Source organism: Jaculus jaculus, chromosome 7 (assembly GCF_020740685.1).
Source record: "Jaculus jaculus isolate mJacJac1 chromosome 7, mJacJac1.mat.Y.cur, whole genome shotgun sequence".
Taxonomy (NCBI): domain Eukaryota; kingdom Metazoa; phylum Chordata; class Mammalia; order Rodentia; family Dipodidae; genus Jaculus; species Jaculus jaculus.
In genome coordinates, this window is record NC_059108.1 from 116,567,424 (window position 1) to 116,589,442 (window position 22,019).

A 22,019-nucleotide genomic window follows, 5' to 3' on the forward strand; every position below is an offset into this window, starting at 1 on the left:
AAAGCCTATGGCTGGAGAGACCATAAGCCCCAGCGGGGGAAACTACTACTGTTGTCTGGCTAAATGAATATATTTTTCCCACTGAACTGCCCTTGAAATAATTGTGTTTATGCCCATATACCAATGCTACACCCACTTTTGGTTAGAGAAGTTTCTCTTTTCAGATGGCAGTTTATACTGGGGTCACTAAAAATTCACCATAGAGCGAAGACGTGACAGTGGAGTGTTTAACGCTGAGTGAGACATCTCTATCATACAGATAGTTTTTTAAAAAAGAAAAAAAATATTTTCATACTATCTGAGTAGAATTTTACTTGTTTTGTTTGGCATTTAAAAAATATTTTCACTTATTAGAGAGAGAGACTGACTGAGTATGGGTGTGTGCCAGGGACTCTTGCCATGAACTCCAAACGCATGTGCTACTTTGTGTATCTGGCTTTACTTGCAAAGTGTATGTAAAACTTATCCTACATGTTTCACAACAGCAATATGCTGGCTCCTCTGGGAGGAATAAACCACCTTCTGAGTAAGGTGGGTTTGAATAGCATACATTTCTTTCTTTCTCTTTCTTTTTCTTTTCTTTCCTTTTCTTTTCTTTTCTTTTCTTTTCTTTTCTTTTCTTTTCTTTTCTTTTCTTTTCTTTTCTTTTCTTTTCTTTTCTTTTCTTTTCTTTTTGATGTAGGGTCTCACTCTAGCCCAGGCTGACCTGGAATTCACTATGTAGTCTCAGGGTGGCCTCAAATTCACGGGGATCCTCCTACCTCTGCCTCCCAAGTGCTGGGGTTAAAGGTGTGTGCCACCATGCCTGGCTACATTTCTTTATTTGTATTTATTTGCAAGGAGAGAGACGGAGGGAGGGAGGGAAAGAGAATGAATGAGCACACCAGAACCTCCTGCCACTGTAAGCCAACTCCAGAAGTATGTGCTACTTTTGCATCTGGCTTTACCAGGGTACTGAAAAGTCAAACAAGGACCATCAGGCTTTGCAAGCAAACACCTTTAACTGCTGAGCCACCTCTTCAGCCCTGCGTAACATTTCTTTTAGGCCACTGGAATATCACTTAGCTATTAACTGTTGCTATTTAGCATTATTGGATTGATAAAAGGATATAAAAGGATGTCCAAGATGCCATTTATGTGTGTGTGTATGTCTCTCTGTGTGCAATATATGTGTGTGTGTTTGTGTATATATATGTCTCTCTGTGTGTAATATATGTGTGTGTGTTTGTGTATGTATATGTCTCTCTCTGTGTAATGTGTGTGTGTGTATATGTCTCTCTGTGTATAATATATGTGTATGTGTATATATGTCTCTCTGTGTGTAATATATGTCTCTCTGTGTGTAATATATTGTCTCTCAGCGTGTAATATGTCTCTCTGTGTGTAATATATGTGTGTAGTATGTGTGTATATCTCTCTCTGTGTGTAATATGTGTGTGTGTTTGTGTATATATATATATATGTCTCTCTGTGTATAATATGTGTGTGTGTGTATATATATATATATATATATATATATATATACACATATATATCTGTGTATAATATGTGTGTGTGTATATATATGTCTCTATGTATGTAATATGTGTGTGTTTGTGTTTATATATGTCTCTCTGTGTGTAATATGTGTGTGTGTTTATATGTATATATATATCTATATATATGTCTCTGTGTGTAACATAAATGTGTGTGTATTTGTATATATGTTTCTCTGTGTGTAATATATGTGTATGTTTGTTTGTGTGTATATATATATGTGTGTGTGTGTGTCTGTGTAATATGTGTATGTGTTAAATGGGGATAAAACTCTTGGGCAGCTCTTTCTAGTGGATTAGGAAAGTATCAGAATCATATATCACAACTACATTCTCCTGCACACTTAGTTTGACATTAAGAAGTGTGCACATCTCATTTTAGGGAGTTAACATTTATTTATGGATGAATCCCTTTAGAATAGATTTTCTCTTTTTGTGGGAGATTTACTGGTTTCCAGTTTTTAGCAGCCTGGAATAGATTTTTTTTGGCAGAGTATAATATTCTTCTAGATCCTGTTTTAGGATTTAAATAAGTCACACTTTATGGTTTGACTCACATTAGAGTGAAGGTTAAGACATGTAAAATGATTTTTTTCTCACCCTCCTTGAAAACTCCCCTGTTTTATTTCAAGAGAGTTACATAAACATCGTAGATCGGGTTGCAACTGGGCTTTCAGGTGGCTTACGTCAGGTATTTCAGAAGACTGGCTAGCTGAGTTGGAGCCACTGCGGAAAGCCCGGCTTGATTGCACAGGTAGGTGAGCTCTGCACTCTGGCCCTGCCCCTCCCTGGCTGGGTCATCTCTGGTAAAGTAACATCACCAAAAAGTTGGCTTCCTCCATTCTGAGGAGCTGTGAGAAGCAAATGGGATGGTGCAAAGTTCTTGGCACACAGTAGGTGTTGAAGAAATGTCCCTTTCTTTGCTACAAGATATTCCCCAGTGTTTATAGCTCATCTCACAAGAACAGTCTAGAAATAGGGTACCGAGTCATTAATTCTATTTGTGTGAAGAATATAAAATGAAGACCAAATGTGCTGTTAAGAAATGTAAGACTGGGCTGGAGAGATGGCTTAGCAGTTAAAGCATTTGCCTGCAAAGCCAAAGGACCCAGGCTTAACTCCCCAGGACCCACATAAGCCAGATGCACAAGGGGGTGCACACATCTGGAGTTCCATTGCAGTGGCTGGAGGTCCTGGCATGCCCATATTCTCTCTCTCTCTGCCTATTTCTGTCTGTCAAATAAATAAAAAAAAAATAAAATATAAAGAAAAAGAAATGTAAGACTGTAAAATAAATCACTCAAATGTGCAGAACTCAGATTAAAAAAATTATTTTTATTTATTTATTTGAAAATGACAGAGAGAGAGAAAGAGGCAGAGAGAGAGAGAGAGAGAGAGAGAGAGAGAGAGAGAGAGAGAGAGAGAATGGGTGTGCCAAGGCCTCCAGCCACTGCAAATGAACTCCAGACATGTACGTCCCCTTGTGCATCTGGCTAATGTGGGTCCTGGAGAATTGGGCCTTGAACCGGGGTACTTTGGCTTCACAGGCAAGCGCTTAACCACTAAGCCATCTCTCCAGCCCTCAGATTTTAAATAAAAACATTAATCATAGTATTTTCTTCCCCAGTGCTGATTGTTTCATGCAAGTATGCTTGTAGCATGTACTAGCATGTACTATGTGTGTGAGTTTGTAGTGCATGCACATACGTTAGTGACCTTGGGAGAGTTCAGTGATGGACTGTTGGTTTTTGTTTTTTTTTTTCCCCCAGAGGATCCAATAGGATCCTGATTTATAGTTAGTGATCTCTCTGAATTAGATAGCCTGTCCTCTTGGGTATGACTGATAGATGGTTGTGGCACTGGGCAGACATAGTGTCAGGGTACTGCCTCAGTGCGGCTCTGAAGTTTTATAAAATTTGTAAGCCCAAGGAATTGTTAATTGCCCCATTTTTGAGCATTTGCCTGGTGTCTCCACTGGTCCATCACTTCTATGAAAGCAGCCTATCTCTTCTCAGATTGCTGGCTTAGGGAGTCCTGTCTTAACATCCCCATCTCTCTCTTGAACCCTCCTCTGCATGCGCAAATCTTCTTCGGTTTCTCCTTTGGTTTCACTGTTCCATGGAGTTTTGGCAGACACATGGACTGCATCAACCTCAGCTTCGTAAGTCCCCAGTGGCCAGGCTGTGTTCAGCGAGCCCTCCACTGCTTCTCTGCGGGAAGCCGTTACAGGGACAAGCCTTCACTCTGCAGCCCGCCCTCCTTTCCTTCATGCTCTTTAAAAGTGTATCGCAGTTAATGTCTTTCCTAATTGGTCTATGAGCATAAAATCAGCTCTTACATTTTAGTGGTGATAATTATAATCAAAATGCACTCGTGATTCCCTACACTGTTTTTATTTGTGCTCCCATTGCATTTGTTAAGAAGTGCTTTTGAACAATTTGCCACAAGCACCGCAGTTTAAAACAGGTTTCTTCCCCCCTCTTCTTAATTTTTTCCCTTCCCCACCCCCAGAACACTAGTTTTTATTTGTAAAACTCCGCCAAACTTCTATCAGGTGCTAATGGTCACCTGCCACACTTGTACCAGGTTTTATTTTATTTTATTTATTTATTTTTTTTTTACTTAAAAAATTTTTTTTTGTTTTTATTTTTATTTATTTATTTGCAAGCAACAGAGACAGAAAGAAAGAGGTAGATAGAGAATGGGCGCACCAGGGCCTCCAGCCACTGCAAACGAACTCCACACGCGTGCGCCCCCTTGTGCATCTGGCTTACATGGGTCCTGGAGAATCGAGTCTCGAACTGGGGTCCTTAGGCTTCACAGGCAAGCACTTAACTGCTAAGCTGTCTCTCCAGCCCATGGTTGTGAATATTTTTGCACAGCAAATACTTAAACCTATAACGCTATCTACCTCAGTGATGTGCAGAAGGGTTCTGGTATAAAATAACTGAGAAGTCAAAGCCTCAGAGGGGGATAAAACAAACAAGGTCAGTTTAAAGTCACACAGTTTACTGTTCTACAATTATTTAAGGAAAAAAAAGAAGAACAACTCTTGGGTAGTAGTAATAAGCAAGTCTTCTAGAGTCTGGCATTTGAGAACGATGTTCAGTTACTGTGTATTTCCACTATTTTTCCATGGCAGAACATATGGCAGAGATTTGGGAACTCGCATGCCTGAAGCCAGATTACTCTTATGTTCTGTAACTATGTTGCTCGCAGAACTGTTGTTGCCAGAGAAATTAGCTCTGCCCCAGACAAATGGGGTGCTGGTCTGTTCCCACAAATCTTTATCCCAGACTTCATCACAAGGAGGGCACTGCCATGTGCTCTCAGCCAGAGTCTCTTGTCCAAGGTTCCTGGTTTGGTTGACCACATCCTGCTCTATACCACTCTTGTCATCACAGCGTGAGATATGATGACTGATTTCAGCCCTTGGAACCTGGTGGCGAGCATTGAAGGGACAAGTAGCCAATTTATTTGCGATATCAGGATGATTCTTTCTGCACTTGGTAAGATGATAAGGAAACCTGCAGGCCCTGATCTGGTGATTTTTATCATAGGGGCATTGTAACAGCTTTTCAGGGTCCAGGGAGTCAACATAAGTGTCTTCCATGCTGATGACAAGTGCTGAGTCCAGGCGCTCTGGCCGCGGCCCACCTCGCCTCACAGCTCCGCGCCGCACGCTGCGCCCGCAACGTCCACTTCCGGCCCCTCTTATTTTATTTTTTTAAAATTTTTTATTGACAGCTTCCATACTTACAGACAATAAACCATGATAATTCCCTCCCCTCCCCCACTTTCCCCTTCACAAATCCACACTCCGTCCTATCCCCTCCCTCTCTCCATTAGCCTCTCTTTTATTTATCTATTTTTATTTATTTTATCAACAACTTCTGTAATTGTAAACAATATCCCATGGTAATTCCCTCCCTCCCCCCACTTTCCCCTTTGAAACTCCACTCTCCATCATATCCCCTCCCCATCTCAATCAGTCTTTCTTTTATTTTGATGTCATGATCTTTTCCTCCTATTATAATGGTCTTGTGTAGGTAGTGTCAGGCACTGTGAGGTCATGGATATCCAGGCCATTTTGTGTCTGGAGGAGCACGTTGTAAGGAGTCCTACCCTTCCTTTGGCTCTTACATTGTTTCTGCCAGCTCTTCCACAATGGACCCTGAGTCTCTCTTTTATTTTGATGTCATCATCTTTTTCTCTTATTATGAGGGTCTTGTGAAGATAGTGCTAGGCATTGTGAGGTCATAGATATCAAAGCCAATTTCTGTCTGGTCGATTGCATTGTAAGCAGTCCTACCCTTCCTTTGGCTCTTACATTCTTTCCATCACCTCTTCTGCAATGGACTGTGAACCTTGGCAGGCATGATAGAGATGTTTTAGTGCTAACATTCATCTGTCATGTCTTCTCAGCACTGTGGTGCCTTTTGGGTTACCATCATCTGAAAAGAGAAGCTTCTGTAACCAAAAGTGAGAGTAGCATTAATATATGGGTATGGACATTAAGAGAAGTGCTTACCGGGCAGTTTGGTGAGCATAATCTATGCATTATTCCAGACAAAAGCAGGCATTACACTCCTAAGGCTCATGACCTCCCCCACCACAGGCTTTTGATTAGGTTTCCAGTACCAGGCATGTATTCCCTCCCATGTAGCGGGTCTCCAGTCCAATTAGAGAGTGTTTATTTTCCCCTATAACAGACATGCCACTATTGCAGCCATTGGCTCATTTGGCCTAACTGGCCAAACTTGAGGCTTGCAGTATTCACTGAAACAGTTTCTTTCTATATGAACCTTCCTAAGTGGCCATTTGCTTTGTCTAAGCCAGCCGGGGAAAATTTTCTGGGAAGGTGGCTCCTAAAATTGTCCATAACAGAATCCCCAGTGTGATATCTTGTTATCCTTTCTGTATATTCTTTTGGTTAGAACAAGTCATAGGCATGGCTCCCAACTTCAGATGACATTGGGATAGATAGTAAAACCTGAAATGATTGCCTTGGTTATAGAAAGTCTTCTGTATTTCTCATGGGGACTAATGATTTACCAGGGTGTTTTGCAAATGTGTGAGATATTTTATGGGATTAGGATATTGAAGTTTTAAAGCCCTGTATCCTTCTGGTATATACTGTTAATTAGTATTTTCATGTGTATGTGTATGTGTGGTGTACATGCATGTGTATATGTATGCACGTGTATGTGTACAAGTGTGTATAGGCCAGAAAACAACTCTGGGTATTATTCTCATGTATACCATATACCTCTTATTTATTTATTTATTTATTTATTTATTTATTTATTTATTTATTTGTAAGCAGAGAGAGAAGGGATGAATGCATCCTGCTGTTGCAAATGAACTCCAGATGCATGCGGCATTTTGTGCATCCAGCTGTATGTGGGTCCTGGGGATTTGAACCTGGGCCACCAGACTTTACAAACAGGAGCCTTTAACACCACTGAGCAATCTCTCCAGCTCCCATCTACCTATTTTTTTTTTTTTTTTTTTGGTTTTCCAAGGTAGGGTCTCACTGTAGCCCAGGCTGACTTGGAATTCACTATGGAGTTTCAAAGTGGCCTCAAACTTTTGGCAATCCTCCTACCTCTGCCTCCCAAGTGCTGTGATTAAAGGTGTGCACCACCATGCCAGGCTTCATCTACCTCTTTTTAAGATAGGGCCACTCATTGGCCTAGAGCTCACCAGTTAGCTGGGCAGTGAGCTCCAAGGATCCAGCTGTGTTCACTTTGTGAGCACTGGGACTATGCCAGTGAATATTGGTATTTTTTTATGGGTACCGAGGATCAAACTCAGGTCCTAATGCTCCCAAGATAAGTATGTGACTGAGCCACCTCTCCAGGCCCTACTCCTAATCATTTCATTCATTTCAGACTTTTGTTGACTTACCAAGAAGGGGACAGGTATTTGGAAACTTGTCAGTCCCAAACTGCCTCATGATAACTGTTCTGTATGGCCACAAACCACCAGTTGAATTCTTCTTCTAAATGGCTGACTTAGAGCATAGAATGTGAAACTGTTTTGAAGAGTTTGGGTAAAGGAAAACACTGGTTTTCATTTGCATGTCCCTTTCTTGAAGCTCAGAGAGCATTGATTTTTGGTTGGTATCACTCAAACTGTTGTATACTAAAATATGGAACCAGCCTCATTAGCTACACGTGATCAAGTTAAGAGTATCCTAGTCTTTATAACTGACATATGGCAGACAAACATTCCTGTTTGTGTGTGTATGTGGTTTGCATGTATATGCATATGTGTATGTGTGTGTGTGTGGATGGGTGTGTATCTGTGTGTAAAGACCAGAGATGTATGTCTGGTATCTTCCTCAATTTCTCTTTCATTTATTTTTGTGTATGTATGTACGTATGTATGTATGTGTGTGGTGTATGCACATGTATGTACAGATGCATTCACAGGTGCACAGAGGAGAAGGTTGATGTCTCCTTCCATCACTCATGTGTGTGGTTTCCTTAGATGGAGACTCTTATTGATTCCAAAGTTGGCCATTTTCATGAGCCCCACTGATTCTCAGGTCTCTTCTCCCTACAGTTTTGGGGGATACAGACATGATCCCTAAAGGACTGGGGTCACAAACACTAAATTCAGTCCTTCATGTTGTGGCAAGTGCTCCTACCTGCCGAGCCAGCTCCCTAACTCTCCCCTTTATTTTATTTTATTTTAATTTAATTTTTTTTTTGTTGTTTTTTCAAGGTAGAATCTCAGGTTAGCATCACTCCTTCCTCTGCTTCCTCAGTGCTGGGATTAAAGTCATATGCCACCATGCTTGCCTATCTTATTTTTTAAATTTTTATTTATTTGTGAGGAGAGACGGGGTGGGGAAGAATGGGTGCACCAGGGCTTCTTGCTACTGTAAGTGAACTTCAGATGCATGTACCACATTGTGCATCTGGATTTACAGGAGTACTGGGGAACTGAACCCAGGCCATCTAGCTTTGCAAGCAAGTGCCTTAGCCGCTGAGCAATCTGTCCAGCCCCTCATTATTTTTTGAGGCAGTCTTTTACTGAACCTAGAGCACAGCACTTTGGTTGGACAAGGTGTCCAGCAAGTTCTATGAATCCTGTCTGCATCTCCTCTGCGCTCAGGTGACAGGTGCTCACTGCCCTACACAGCTTTACATGGGTTTTGGGGATCTGAACTCATATCCTCATGCATGGCAGAGCTGTCTCTCCAGCCCCAAAATATTTCCTTTTTTACTTGATCAAGTTGGCTTATATGAAATGAGTAGAAAGGGCAGAGTCTCAACTTATTGAAAGGGCCCCTCTTCTCCACTGTGGTCCCAGTTGCATACTGTTTTACTTTTGAAATCTTTATCAACTCCCCCATCCAGGATCTATTGCTCATTTATCCATCCCTCTTAATTATTATTGTTAATTTTTGGTCTCATTATAGCTTGTGTTTCTTGAGGGAAATATCAACTCTTAGGAATATTTCCTTCATTATATCATTCTTTGGAATACTAATGACCTCTCAAGTATTTGCCAAATCCTGTGTATCTCCTGGGAGACACTATTGGTCACTCCCAGGCTCTCATCCTTTATCCCAGCAATTCTCAGAATGTGGATCTTTGGACCTCAGGGACCCTGGGAACTGGGTGGTGGTCCCTTGACAACTGTCTTCACAGAAATGAGAACAGAATTGTCCTTTCACTGTTTTTTTTTTTTTTTTTTGGTCTTTTGAGGTAGGGTTTCACTCTAGTCCAGGCTGACCTGGAATTCATTCACTCTGTAGTCTTACGCTGGCTTCAAACTGACCATGATCCTCCTACCTCTCTGCCTCCCAAGTACTGGGAGGGATTAAAGGCATGAGCCACCACGCCAGGCTCACTCTTGGGTTTTGTCAAGCACACAGCACGGTTCATGGAGGCTGATCCTGCTACCAGCAGAAGGTCTGCTTGTATGTTCCACTTGAAAAGCTCAGTTATAATGTAAGGCAAATATTACAACTCCCAAAATGAAGTTTCTTTGGGTCCCTAAAATTATAGAAGCACCAAAGGGACATGAACATGAACTTGAGGCCCAGTGTCTTCGTTGGCTGAAGCATACCCCATCCACTTCTTGAGAAGCCAGGCCTGGACCTCCATTACTCACACTCAAGATTAATCATTCACCATGCAGCTCACTGTGGGCCCAGCGCTTAGTGTTTGAAGATTTGTGGCGGAGGTGGGGACAGACACAATTTTCTTTACACGAAGTCCAGCTTTGTGTCTCTAGTTCTCTGTGAAGACCTTGGGCACATAAGCCTCGCTGTCATTGCTTTGAGTCTCGGTGGTAAGAGGACTTGGAACACCTGTTTCCAGGACTGAGCTTCCTTACCACAGGGGAGGCTGGCACCCAAGCCCAGAGCCTTGCAGTCCCTCAAGACTGAACATACTGGTCCGCTCAGGCTGCCACAACAAAGCACTACTGTTGGGGTGGCTTTCACAGCGGAAATTTATTTATTCATACTTCTGGAGGCTTCCAGAGTCTGTCACGGCCTCTCTTCGTGGCCCGAGAAGGCTGGCGGCCCTCTGTGAGCTTGCAGCATGGAAGGAGAAACCGCGGGGATTTCCTCTTCTTTCTCATAAGGCCATGGCCTGGTTGGGTTTATCCTCACTTATGACACCTCTTAGGACATATTGCCAACTTGGTGCGCTGCCCTGGGATTACAGAAAGGGACTCTTGGATTTGTTTGCCAAGAGTAGACCAGTTCCCCTTGTTTTGGAGCAGAACCTGAGAGAAGGAAAGCTGGTCCTTGGAGTCCTTTCAACCAAGGGTAAGCCCGCTGCTGTGGCTGCTGTCGGCGCTGCTCCTGGCTATAGCTTTGCTGACAGGCACTCATTGGCATTTGTTTTGGAACAGCAAAAAAAAAAAAGAAAGAAAGAAATAGTAATATATGAAGGATTAGCATCACATGGACAAAGGACAGGTGACACATGAATGAAGGGCGAGGAACTTCTGACTTTGAATAATTTTTTAAACATTTGTGAGAGGAAGGGATTTTGGGGCTATGACCTGCTGGACTCTGCTGATCCAGACCCCCCTTCCCCCACGTTCCGTTCACAATGTAATTACACTAAACCTACCTGGTTTTATTTTTTTATTTCTTATTTTATTGGAGAGTGGGTGTAGCAGACATCTTCATGTTCACTGAGGTGAACTTCCAGACCAGGCACAGTAATGGAGGAAGGGATATTTATTGAAGCTTACAGATCCAGGGGAAGTTCCATAGTGGCAGAAGAAGCTGGCCTGCCTTCACTGGACCAAACACAGCGAGAGCGAAGCACAAGCCTAAAAGCCACACAGCACAGCACACTTCAGGAACTCCAGCTGGGCACACTTTGCATATCTTTAGATTGAACTCTGAAACCCACCACCACACCTTAACAGCTACCCAGTGGCCGCTGCCTCCAGCCAGGTGGCTGCAGATGCAAACTACAAACATGGGGGCCATCTATTCAAACCACCACAGTGGGGTTTCAAGGTAGGGTCTCATTCCAGCTATCTCAAGCTGACCTGGAACTTACTGTGTAGTCCCAGACTAGCCTCAGACTCATGGCAGTCCTTCCACATGTGCCTCCTGAGAGCTGGATGAAGTGTGTGCTCCGGTGCCTGGCTGCCTTCTGTTCTCAACAGGTCTGTGGCAGTTCTGGGAGCAGTTCACGCACAGACTGTTCTGGGTCAGGAGTGCAAGTGGGTCACTGACGAAGCGGGACAAAGAGCCTAGCCTGAGGTCACTCAGCATCCATACACTTTCCTGTCAAGACTGGTCATCTGTGCTATTCAGAGCAAAGGTGAGTCAAGGCACAGGAAACCTGGTGCCATTGCTCTAAGTAGGCTGGTGACATGGTTGTAAGATTAACTTCAGGGCAAGTTACAAGACAAACTCAGCAGAAAAAAAGCATCTCACAGCAATCACCTCAGAAAAGTTATTTGTAACGTCCATAAAACATAGACCCATAGTTCATTCCCACATTTTTTTTTTTGTTTTTGAGGTAAGGTCTCACTCTAGCCTAGGTTGACCTGACACTCACTCTGTATTCCAGGCTGGCCTCAAACTCACTGTGGTCCTACTACCTCTGCCTCCCAAATACTTGGATTAAAAGTGTGTACCACCATGGTAGTCCAGTTCATTCCCACAAAATATCATTTATTTATTTGAGAGAGAAAGAACGGGCGCACCAGGGCCCCTAGCCACTGCAAGTGAATTCCACTCTAGCATAGGCTGACCTGAAATTCACTTTGTAGTCTCAGGATGGCCTCGAACTCACAATGATCCTACTACCTCTGCCTCCCAAGTGCTGGGATTAAAGACATGCACACCAAACCAGGCCCAATTCCTCTTTTAAATCTGGGAGATATTTATTAAGATTCATAATGTTCATGTATCTGTAGTGGGAAGGACAGATCCACATCGGCTTTGTACGCCACACTCGGTGCAGACGAGCCAACCGTGCGCCCGGGTGTGAGACTTCCCATGCACCTGTAGTGCGCCACCATGCCCAGCGCTCTATGCAATTTTTAAGAACCTGAGGATAAATAATCTAAGAAGAGATGTAGGACCACTAAACTTCCTGGCGATCCAGTAAACAAATGAAAACCAAACCCCTCATCCTTACAGATTCTTTCACAGTTCAGGGGCTACTAAAGATAAACTACAAAAATCAAGTATCACAGACCATGCAAGGAAGGAAAATGCCAGAAGCATAAACCATCAAATACAAAGCTAACCCCTCAAGAAGTAGAAATGACAGGCAAATCTAATGGACTACCAAACAGTCATGCTTTAAAGAAATTTAGAGAACAGAACAAGGAACAAAATATTATGAGAAAGGGATTGTTTTTAAATGATCAAATAAAAATTTTATAAATAAAAAACTTATTAAGGAAATGAAAAGTTTTTAATGGGTTCAATACCATACTAAGCTAACTTAACAAAAAAAATAGAAGTAGAGGGCTGAACAGATGGCTCAGTGATTAAGTGGTGCACACCTTTAATCCCAGCACTCAGGAGGCAGAGGTTGGAGGATCACCATGAGTTCAAGGCCACCCTGAGACTACAGAGTGAATTCTAGGTCAACCTGACCTAGAGTGAGACCATACCTCGAAAAACCAAGAAAAAAAAAAAAATAGAAATGGAAAAGAAATCTGAAGAAATCATGAGAAGAGGCAGAAATAAGAAGGAAGAGAGAATACAAGTCAAGGAGTGGTTAACAGATGTGAAAAAGAGAGAGAAGCTTCAGAAATATCAGTCGAGCCAGGCATGGTGGCCTATGCCTTTAAACCCAGTACTTGGAAGGCAGAGATAGGAGGATTGCTGTCAGTTTGAGGCTACCCTGAGGCTCCATAGTGAAATCTAGGTCAGCCTGCCTGGGCTAGAATGAGACCCTACCTCAAAAACAAAAAAAAAAAAAGAAAAGAAATATCAGTCTATAGACGTCTATAGTGGGAAAAAGACAATACTCAAAGAAAGAATAAATAAGAACTTTCCCGAATTAGAGAAAGGTAAGAATTACAACCAAAAACGTCTAACAGAAACAAAATCCACATGCAATGGTTAAAATGAAAATACAAGAAAAAAAATGAGAAATTTAAAATCAACCAGAGAAGGGGCTGGAGAGATGGCTCAACAGTTAAGGTTGCTTGCCTGCAAAGTCTAATGACCCAAGTTTAGTACCCACGTACAGCCGGATGTACAAAGTGACACATGCATCTGCAGTTTGTTTGCAGTGGCCAGAAGCCCTGATGTATCCATTAATAGTCTCTCTCTCTCTCTCTCACACACCTTGCAAATAAATAAAAAAATTTTAAAAATCAACCAGAGAAAATTTGATTTGCCTAAAAAATAAATTATTATGAATTACACTTTCCAGTAGTGACAGATACCACAGGACTGAAAACCGTAACAGTAATGGGACCAGGGAGAGGGCATTAATGGGAGCTAGCTCAGTAGGCAAGAGGGCTCGCTGCGCAAGCGTGAAGACGTAAGCTTAATCCCCAGCACCACCCAAAAGCAGGCATGGCTGCACCTGACGGTAACTCCAGTACTGAGGTGGGCAGAGACAAAAAGATCCCTGGGACTCCATGGTCAGTCAGTCTAACTGAAAAGATAGAGAAATTCTGGGTTTAGTGAGTGTATTACCCTCTCAGTGCTGAAAAAAAATCCTTGAGAAAAATCATGTTACAGGAGGGCCTATGTCAGCCCACAGTTCCAGGTTTCAGCCCACCGTGGCAGGAGCAGAAACCACATGGCACATTGTTACATCAACAGGAAGGAAGCAGAGCAATGAGTGCTGAATGCTCAGTTAGATTTCTCCTTTGTATGTATGTAGTCCAGGAACTCAGCCCACCATGGAATGGTGCTCGTGCACAGTTACGGTGGGTCTTCCCATGTCAGTAGAAAATCCTTCACAGACAGAACCAGAGATTTGTTTCCATGGTGATTCTAAATCTTGTCAAGTTGACAACCAGAAATAAACAATTGCTGAGAGACTCTGTCTCAAGGAAATAAAGGGAAGAGTGACAAAAAACCTCACAGTGGCTGACACTACCTACACAAGACCATCATAATAGGAGAAAAGATCATGACATCAAAATAAAAGAGAGACTGATTGAGAGGGGATATGATGCAGAATGGAGTTTCTAAGGGGAAAGTGGGGGTAGGGAGGGAATTACTATGGGATATTGTTTATAATCATGGATGTTGTCAATAAAAGAAATAAAAATTAAAAAAATGAAGAGGACACCCAAAGTCCTCCTGAGGCCTCTGCACGTGTGTCGCATGTGATGTGCACGTGCACTCACAAACATACTAAATAACATCAAGAGGCTGAAGGGATGGAATAAGAAGAGAAAAAAATCCAAGAAAAGCCCAGTCATTATAGCTCTACTGACATTTAGGGCTAGGTAGCTCTTCATTGGGTATTTATATTTGTAAGGTAGTTAGCAGTTTCCCCAGCCTCCATCCACTACAGGCAGCAATGTCCCTAGCACTGACAATGGAAAAGTTCCTAGACATTGTCCACCTTCATCTGAAGGAACATCACCCCCAGCTGAAAACTACCGCTCTGGCTCCAGTAATTGGAACAGCCCTGCAAGGCAGAACCATTTGGAAATACCCATTCTCCTCTAGGCAAACAGCATGGAAGGGCTGCATCCCTCTGAGACTGCTTAGGTAACAGGGCCCCCAAAAAATAGAAGCAGGGAATGTTTTTGAGCCTGTACGGGGAGAATCTGACTCATTCCACTTAGCTAGAAGTCAGAAATATCAGCAAGATCTGGCCTGTTCTTATCTCTTTCTTCCCTAAAGAAGTTACCCTTTCCTAGAAGAGATAATCACTCTCTTTTTAGAAGATTAAGATGGTGGTGCACACCTTTGATCCCAGCACTGGGAGGCAGAGGTAAGAGGATCACTGTGAGGCCACCCGGAGACCACATAGTGAACTCCAGGTCAGCTTGGGCTAGAGTGAGACCCTACCTTGAAAAAAAAAGAAGAGTGACAGATGTGTATGGAAAAGACAAAACTGGACAAAGGCAGCTTGTAAATATGCGTACAGTGTGAAGCACACAGGAGTGATCCACGCCTGAAGTCAAGCAGAATCAACAAAGGAAAGCATTGGGAACAATTCCGATGGAAAATGCTACACAGGATTCAAACTGTGCAACCCACAATCAAGACAAACTAGACCAACACTGCAAACGCTATGAAAACAAACTGACATTCCAGCCCATCCTGTGAGAGTGAGGACAGGAGTTTCTAATCTAAACAGGTGACTATCTCCAAAATTACAATACTGGAGTCAGTCTTATCATATAACATTCAAAATGTCTAGGAGACAATAGAAGCAACTTGAGAACTAAAAATAATAAATAAGAAAAAAGAAGGGCTGGAGAGATGGCTTAGAGGTTAAGTGCTTGCCTGTGAAGCCTAAGGACCCCGGTTCGAGGCTTGATTCCCCAGGACCCATGTTAGCCAGATGCACAAGGGGGTGCACGCGTCTGGAGTTCGGTTGCAGTGGCTGGAAGCCCTGGCGCGCCCATTCTCTCTCTCTCTCTCTCTCTCTCTCTCTCTCTCTCTCTCTCTCTGTCATTCTCAAATAAATAAAAACAAACAAAAAGAAAAGAAAGAAAATTCAACAGACACCAACAACAAACACAAACTTGGATTTGTATAGGGATTTTAAAGCAATTATTTTAAAAATGCTCCAACAAGAAACTATAAATGCTCTTGAAACAAATAGGATAGTCAGGATATTCCAAAAAAGTTTGAAGAAATAAAGAAAAAACAAGTAGGGGGCAGGGCATGGTGATGCAAGCACTCAAAGTGAATTCCAGGTCGGCCTGGGCTACAGCAAGACTCTACCTCAAAAAATAAACTGGGAGTGGTGGCGCACACCTTTAATCCCAGCACTCGGGAGGCAGAGGTAGGAGGATTGCTGTGAATTCAAGGCCACCCTGAGACTACATAGTGAATTCCAGGTCAGCCTGGGCTAGAGTGAGGTCCTACCTTGAAACCAAACAAAAAAAATAAAAATTTAAAAGTAGGGAATTACAACAGAAAAATACCATAGTGGTTTTTTTTTTTTAATTTTATTTATTTATTTATTTTTTTTTAAACTCACTGGCTGGGTTCAGTGCAAAATGGAGAAGATAGGTCAGGAACCTCAAAAGTGTATCAATGTACTGAACAATACAGAAAGATCATGGAGGGAAATTAGCAATCTGGGGAGCAATGGAGCAAAATAAAACCTAACATTACATCATCAGAATCCCAGAAGGGGAGGAGAGAATGCAGAAGTGAAAAACTACCAAAAGAATGGTGGGCAGGGCTGGAGAGATGGCTTAGCGGTTAAACACTTGCCTGTGAAGCCTAAGGACCCTGGTTCGAGGCTTAATTCTCCAGGACCCACGTTAGCCAGATGTACAAGGGGGCGCATGCGTCTGGAGTTCGTTTGCAGTGGCTGGAGGCCCTAGTGTGCCCATTCTCTCTCTCTCTTTGCCTCTTCCTCTCTCTGTTGCTGTCAAATAAATAAAAATAAACAAAAAAAAGTTAAAAAAAAGAATGGTGGGCAAATAGTCTTATACGCTAGCCAATAAATTTAAAAGAAAAGAATGGTAGGTTAAAATAATTCCAAATTTGGAGAAAGACTTAAATCCAGAGATTCAAGAAGCTATATAAACTCTGAACAAGAGAACCCCAAAGAAGTGTATATCACCACATACTGAGGGAGAAACAACAGAAAGCTAGATTCTTTTAGGCAGTTTCAGTTAGGGACAGGAGCCCAAAGACAGAACCAAAAGATGCCACCCCGCATTAGCAGAAATAGAACTCGGGCCTGGGGTGGTGGTGCACGCCTGTAATCCCAGCATTTGGGAGGCAGAGGTAAGAGAATCACCATGACTTCGAGGCCACTTTGTGGTTATATAGTGAATTCCCGGTCAGCTTGGGCTACAGAAAGACCCTACCTCACCTCGGAAAAACCAAAACAGAAAAAGGGAGGGAGGGAGAAAGCTAGCTAGCTTAATGTTGCAGTCAGGTTCGCATTGCTGGTAGAAATCACCCAACCAACAGCAGCTTGTGGGAAAAAGAGGTTTATTTTGGCTTACAGGCTCAAGGGAGAATCTCCATGATGGCAGGGAAAATGATGGCATGAGCTGAGGATGGACATCACCCCCTGACCCACATAAGGCGGACAACAGGAACAGGGGTGTGCGCCAAACACTGGCAAGGGAAAACTGGCTGTAACACCCATAAGCCTGCCCCAACAATTCACCGCCTCCAGGAGGCTTTAATTTCCAATTGCCATCAGCTGGGGAACCTAGCATCCAGCCCACCTAAGTTTATGGGGCCACCTGAATCAAACCGCCATACTCAGTCTGATGCAGTGACATCTAGGACAACTGCAGTTCCCCCTGCTTCCTCCACAGCATGGGACTCCCCATAGGAGGGCTGGCCTTTGGTGGGTCAACCCTTTGATTCCACAAACCAAAAAGGTCTTCCCCCTTACATACCTGAGCCTGAGGAAAGAATACATTTTCAATCAACTATACAGGCTTTCCATTCTGGTCTCTCTCCTGTGATCTCTGTCTGGACAGTCTGCCTTGTTTCATGGCCTGGGTAGTTCATGCTGGAGGTTACTTTTCACTTTAATTACATGTATGATTTTTCTCTGAGTTCACCACATGTGTATTTTTTAATGTTGTTTTAATATATTTTCAAGGAGACAGAGAGAGAGAATGAGAATATGAATGGGCACATCACGGCCTCCAGCCACTGCAGACGAACTCCAGATGCATGCATCCCTTTGTGCATCTGGCTTTATGTGGCTCCTGGGGAATTGAACTCAGGTTGCTAGGACTATTCAGGCAAGTGCCTTAACCTCTGAGTCATCTCCCCAGCCAAATTTTCTTTTATTTTATTTTTTGCTTGTTTTTTTGAGGTAGAGTCTCACTTTAGCCCAGGCTGACCTGGAATTTACTATGTATTCTCAGGGTGGTCTCTAACTCTTGGCAAGCCTCCTACTTCTTCCTCCCAAGTGCTGGGATTAAAGGCCTGCACCACCATGCCCGGCCCTATTTTTCTTTTAAACCCTGGATCTACCATGTGGGAATTTCCTCTAAACTCTGGGCCTGCTACCCATGTAATTTCTCTACACTCAGAGTAACAATGGGTGTAACTGTCTTTTCTACTCATTTCTCATCTGAATTTCCTGTTCCTTGCTTTGGTACTTTCCCTCTGCTATTATTCTGTGGTGGTTTGACTCAGGTGTCCCCCATAAACTTACTGTGCTCGGAATGCTATGTTCCCAGCTGATGGAGATTTGGGAATTAACACCTCCTGGAGGCAGTGTATTGTTGGGGGCAGGCTTATGGGTGTTATAGCCAGTTTCCCCATGCCAGTGTTTGGCACACTCTCCTGTTCCTGTTGTCCGCCTGCAGTTGGTCAGGAGACAATGTCCACCTTGTGCTCATGCCATCATTTTCCCTGCTATCATGGAGCTTCCCCTCCAGTCTGTAAGCCAAAATAAGCCATTTTTTCCCCACAAGCTGAACTTGGTCGGATGATTTCTGCCAGCAATGAGAACCTGACTGCAACATCTTCCTTAAACCATCACCACTAACTCCCTTAACTTTCTTCTACAAGGAGGCTCAGGGTGATGCTGCGCCTTCCACATGCGTGCCTCTTTTCTCTAAATCTCCCTCACAAGCTCCTAGGTCCTGTCCTCCACGTGGCTTGTGGTTCTGCCCCAGCCTCTTCCTAGACCTCCGGTTCTCTTCTAGGAACCTCATGGACTATGCTGTGCCTTCCACGAGTGCGCGCTTCCTATCTTCCATATGCCTGTGACTCTGCTCCAGCCTTGTCCTGGACCACAACTTCCCTTTAAATAAGCCCTAAAATTTGTGATTTCACCCTAAACAGACTCAATAATTCATCATGTATGCTTTGTGAGTCTGTGTTTATCAATTATTTGTTAAAGATAGGATAAGGACCCAAACTTGGGGTTCATGAGTTTGGGAGACCCCTCCTCCTTCTAAACCCCAAAATCCTACATCAATACCAACCAGAATTAAAAGTCTGAAAACTAAAGACAATAAAATAACTTTGAAAGCAGCCAGCAATAAGTGATGCATCCACTCTGCCTGACGACAATTCCAATGCCAGGGCCTTTCTCTTTTACCTTGATGGTGGCCGGCAAGAAGCGCAGCCTTTCTCCAGTGCTACGATAAGGGATCTCTCCAGTCAAAGCATCGTATCACTGCCCATGTCCTTCAGGAACAAAGGGAAATGTAGAGACATCTGCAGAGAAGAAACAGCACTCTTGCTACTGAAGCAGTTTCGGGATGATGGGGCCCCAAAAGTGAATTAAACATGATTGAAGGCCTGTACTGAAGAATATGGGCCAGCCTTATCTCTGTCCCCTGGGGGAATCCTTCTACTCTAACAGCCCCTTCTAAGAATGCCCTTCCTGGAGCATTAAAATTTCTGGGAACATTGCCCTTTCCCATAATACCTAACCCCAGACACCTACCTAACATCAGGACTGGCCTAACAAAAAAAGAACCCCTATATGGGTCTCTAGGTGGGCTTCCATTTTCAGAGAGCCCCTTCTCGCCCATTGTTAGGCAAGAGCTCTGAAGTTTTTCCTTCTCCTAAGCTCTAATTTCTCCCTATAATAAAATCTTTCTAAATTTTACCCTATGGTATACAAAAGTCATTTGTTGAAATTCATAAGACAAGAATCTGGAGGCCACTGACTCAGTGATCTTCCAGAGCCTTGCTCTTGAATAGTTATTGCCAATCAAAAGCCAAGATAAGGGCCGGAGAGATGGCATAGGGGTTAAGGCACTTGCCTGCAAACCAAAGGACCCAGGTTCAATTACCCAGGACCCACTTAAGTCAGATGCACAAGTTCGTGCATGTGTCTAGAGTTCGTATGCACTGTCTGGAGGCCCTGGAATGCCTGTTTTCTCTTTCTCTTATCTGCCTTTTCTCTTTAATAAAGAAATAAAAATAAAATATGTTTTTTTAAAAAGCCAAGATAAGACTCTTAAGAATTCTCAAAGACACCCCAAACTCCTATATAACTACAAAAGGATTGCTAATGAGGATTGCTAGAGTGAGACCCTACCTTGAAAAATTTTTTATTTTATTTTTATTTTTTATTTTTTTGGAGGTAGGGTCTCACTCTAGCCCATGCTGACCTGGAATTCACTATGGAGTCTCAGGGTGGCCTCGAACTCATGGAGATCCTCCTACCTCTGCCTCCCGAGTGCTGGGATTAAAGGCATGCACCACCACGCCCAGCCGAAACATACCTCTTGTAAATCCCAATCTTTGTGCCCATTTAGCCTTTGACGATATTTAGTTTCACAGAAATTGTCATATTATTTGCTGTGACATTTTCAAGGAAGGCTGTGTGCTGATTTACATGTTTATATGTGGCAAAAACAACAGTCAGTAGACTTGTATTTTGAGTGGTCCTGACCAGGAACATACTGTGTGCTCTCCCCACCTGCCTTTCCACTGAGTACCAGGAGTATGTGACTTATCAGTGACACTCGAATGTCCATTGTGAGGTTTCTTAAAGAGTGCACTGCCGTGAATATTCCTGACTTTATCTTTTCACACAGCTTGACTATTCTGGGTGTGGAACTGTTGAGTGAAAAGCTGTCCTTATTTAATATTTGATATTGTGAAGCTTCCCTTCAAAAAAAAACTCGACACCAGTTTCTACTTAGGTGCGTGGTCATTGGAAACAAAACGTAACACAATACTTTCTTATAAAAATTAACTATGGTAAATCCAACAAAGACTTCTCTCCTGGACATGCAGATGCTTGTGTATTTCTACTTTTAAAATTTAAGTAAAAAGTTCTTGACAGTTTTATACATCACATTATCTTCTGATCACCTTTCCCCCTCCCCACTGCCGCCTTTTGTCCCTGTCGTCCTCTCACTAGAGTGTGAGTGTGAGTGTGAGTGTATGTGCGTGCGTGCGTGCGTGCGTGCATTCCGCTGAGTTTAGTTAGCATGGACGAGGAGTTACTTACTGGAGTTTGGGCAACTTTGTCTGGATTTTTTGTAGTTTTTCTATGTCCCAGGTCTTAAGAGCCCCTGTCATTTGTGTAGAGCAGCAGTTTTCGAAAGGTGGCTACTGGCCCCAATGTCAGTGTCATCTGGAACCTGTGAGAAGCACAAACGAGCCCGCCTTACGTCACACCTCCTGATGGAACTGGGTGAGGCCAGCTGCATGTTAAACAGCTTTCCCAAGAGTCTGTGGCTGAGAGCCACTGGGTAGGAGCTTATCCTTGGGTTCCCCAGAGGTCAACTCAGTCCCTTCTTATAGTTCTTTCTTTTTGGTTTTTCGAGGTAGGTTCTCACTCTGGCCCAGGCTGACCTGGAATTCACTATGGAGTCTCAGGGTGGCCTCGAATTCTCAGAGATCCTCCTACCTCTGCCTCCCGAGTGCTGGGATTAAAGGCGTGCACCACCATGCCTGGCTTCCTTCTTATAATTCGAATGGTATTTCAAAATCAATGTGGTATATAGTTCTGGTTAGTAGAGAGGATGAGGCAGAAAGATTGAAAGTTCAATGTTTCTTTGGGGTACACAATGCGTTCAAGTCCAGCCCTTGAGATCCTTGTAAAATAAAAAAATTAAAAAATAAATTGAAGCAAAGGCTGAGGGGATGTACCCTGTGGTGGAGCGCTTGCCTAGGATGCAAGAGGCCCTAGTTTCAGTCTTCAGTACCAGCAAGGGAAAAAGAAAAAAGAAAAAAACCCAGCATGTATATATATTCTGTCTTTTTTTTTTTTTTGAGGTAGAATGTTGCTTTAGCCTAGGCTGACTCAGGGTGGCCTCGAACTCATCTACTTCAGCCTTCCAAGCACTAGGATTAAAAGCATGTACCATCATGTCTGATAACCATATAATTTTATTCATGTATGAGAGAGAGAGAGAGAGAGA

General features: G+C 43.0%; 2 protein-coding genes across 2 annotated transcripts in view; one reads left to right on the forward strand and one right to left on the reverse strand.

The window, feature by feature from the left end:
- The window catches only part of Syt16 (synaptotagmin 16), a 327,748-nt gene that overhangs the window by 8,890 nt on the left and 296,839 nt on the right, over positions 1-22,019 (forward strand). The window lies entirely within an intron of this gene.
- Positions 4,645-5,148, reverse strand: LOC101613845 (gametocyte-specific factor 1-like). The gene has a single exon (XM_045155283.1). It carries the CDS (start codon positions 5,146-5,148, stop codon positions 4,645-4,647), a length of 504 nt encoding a protein of 167 aa, XP_045011218.1.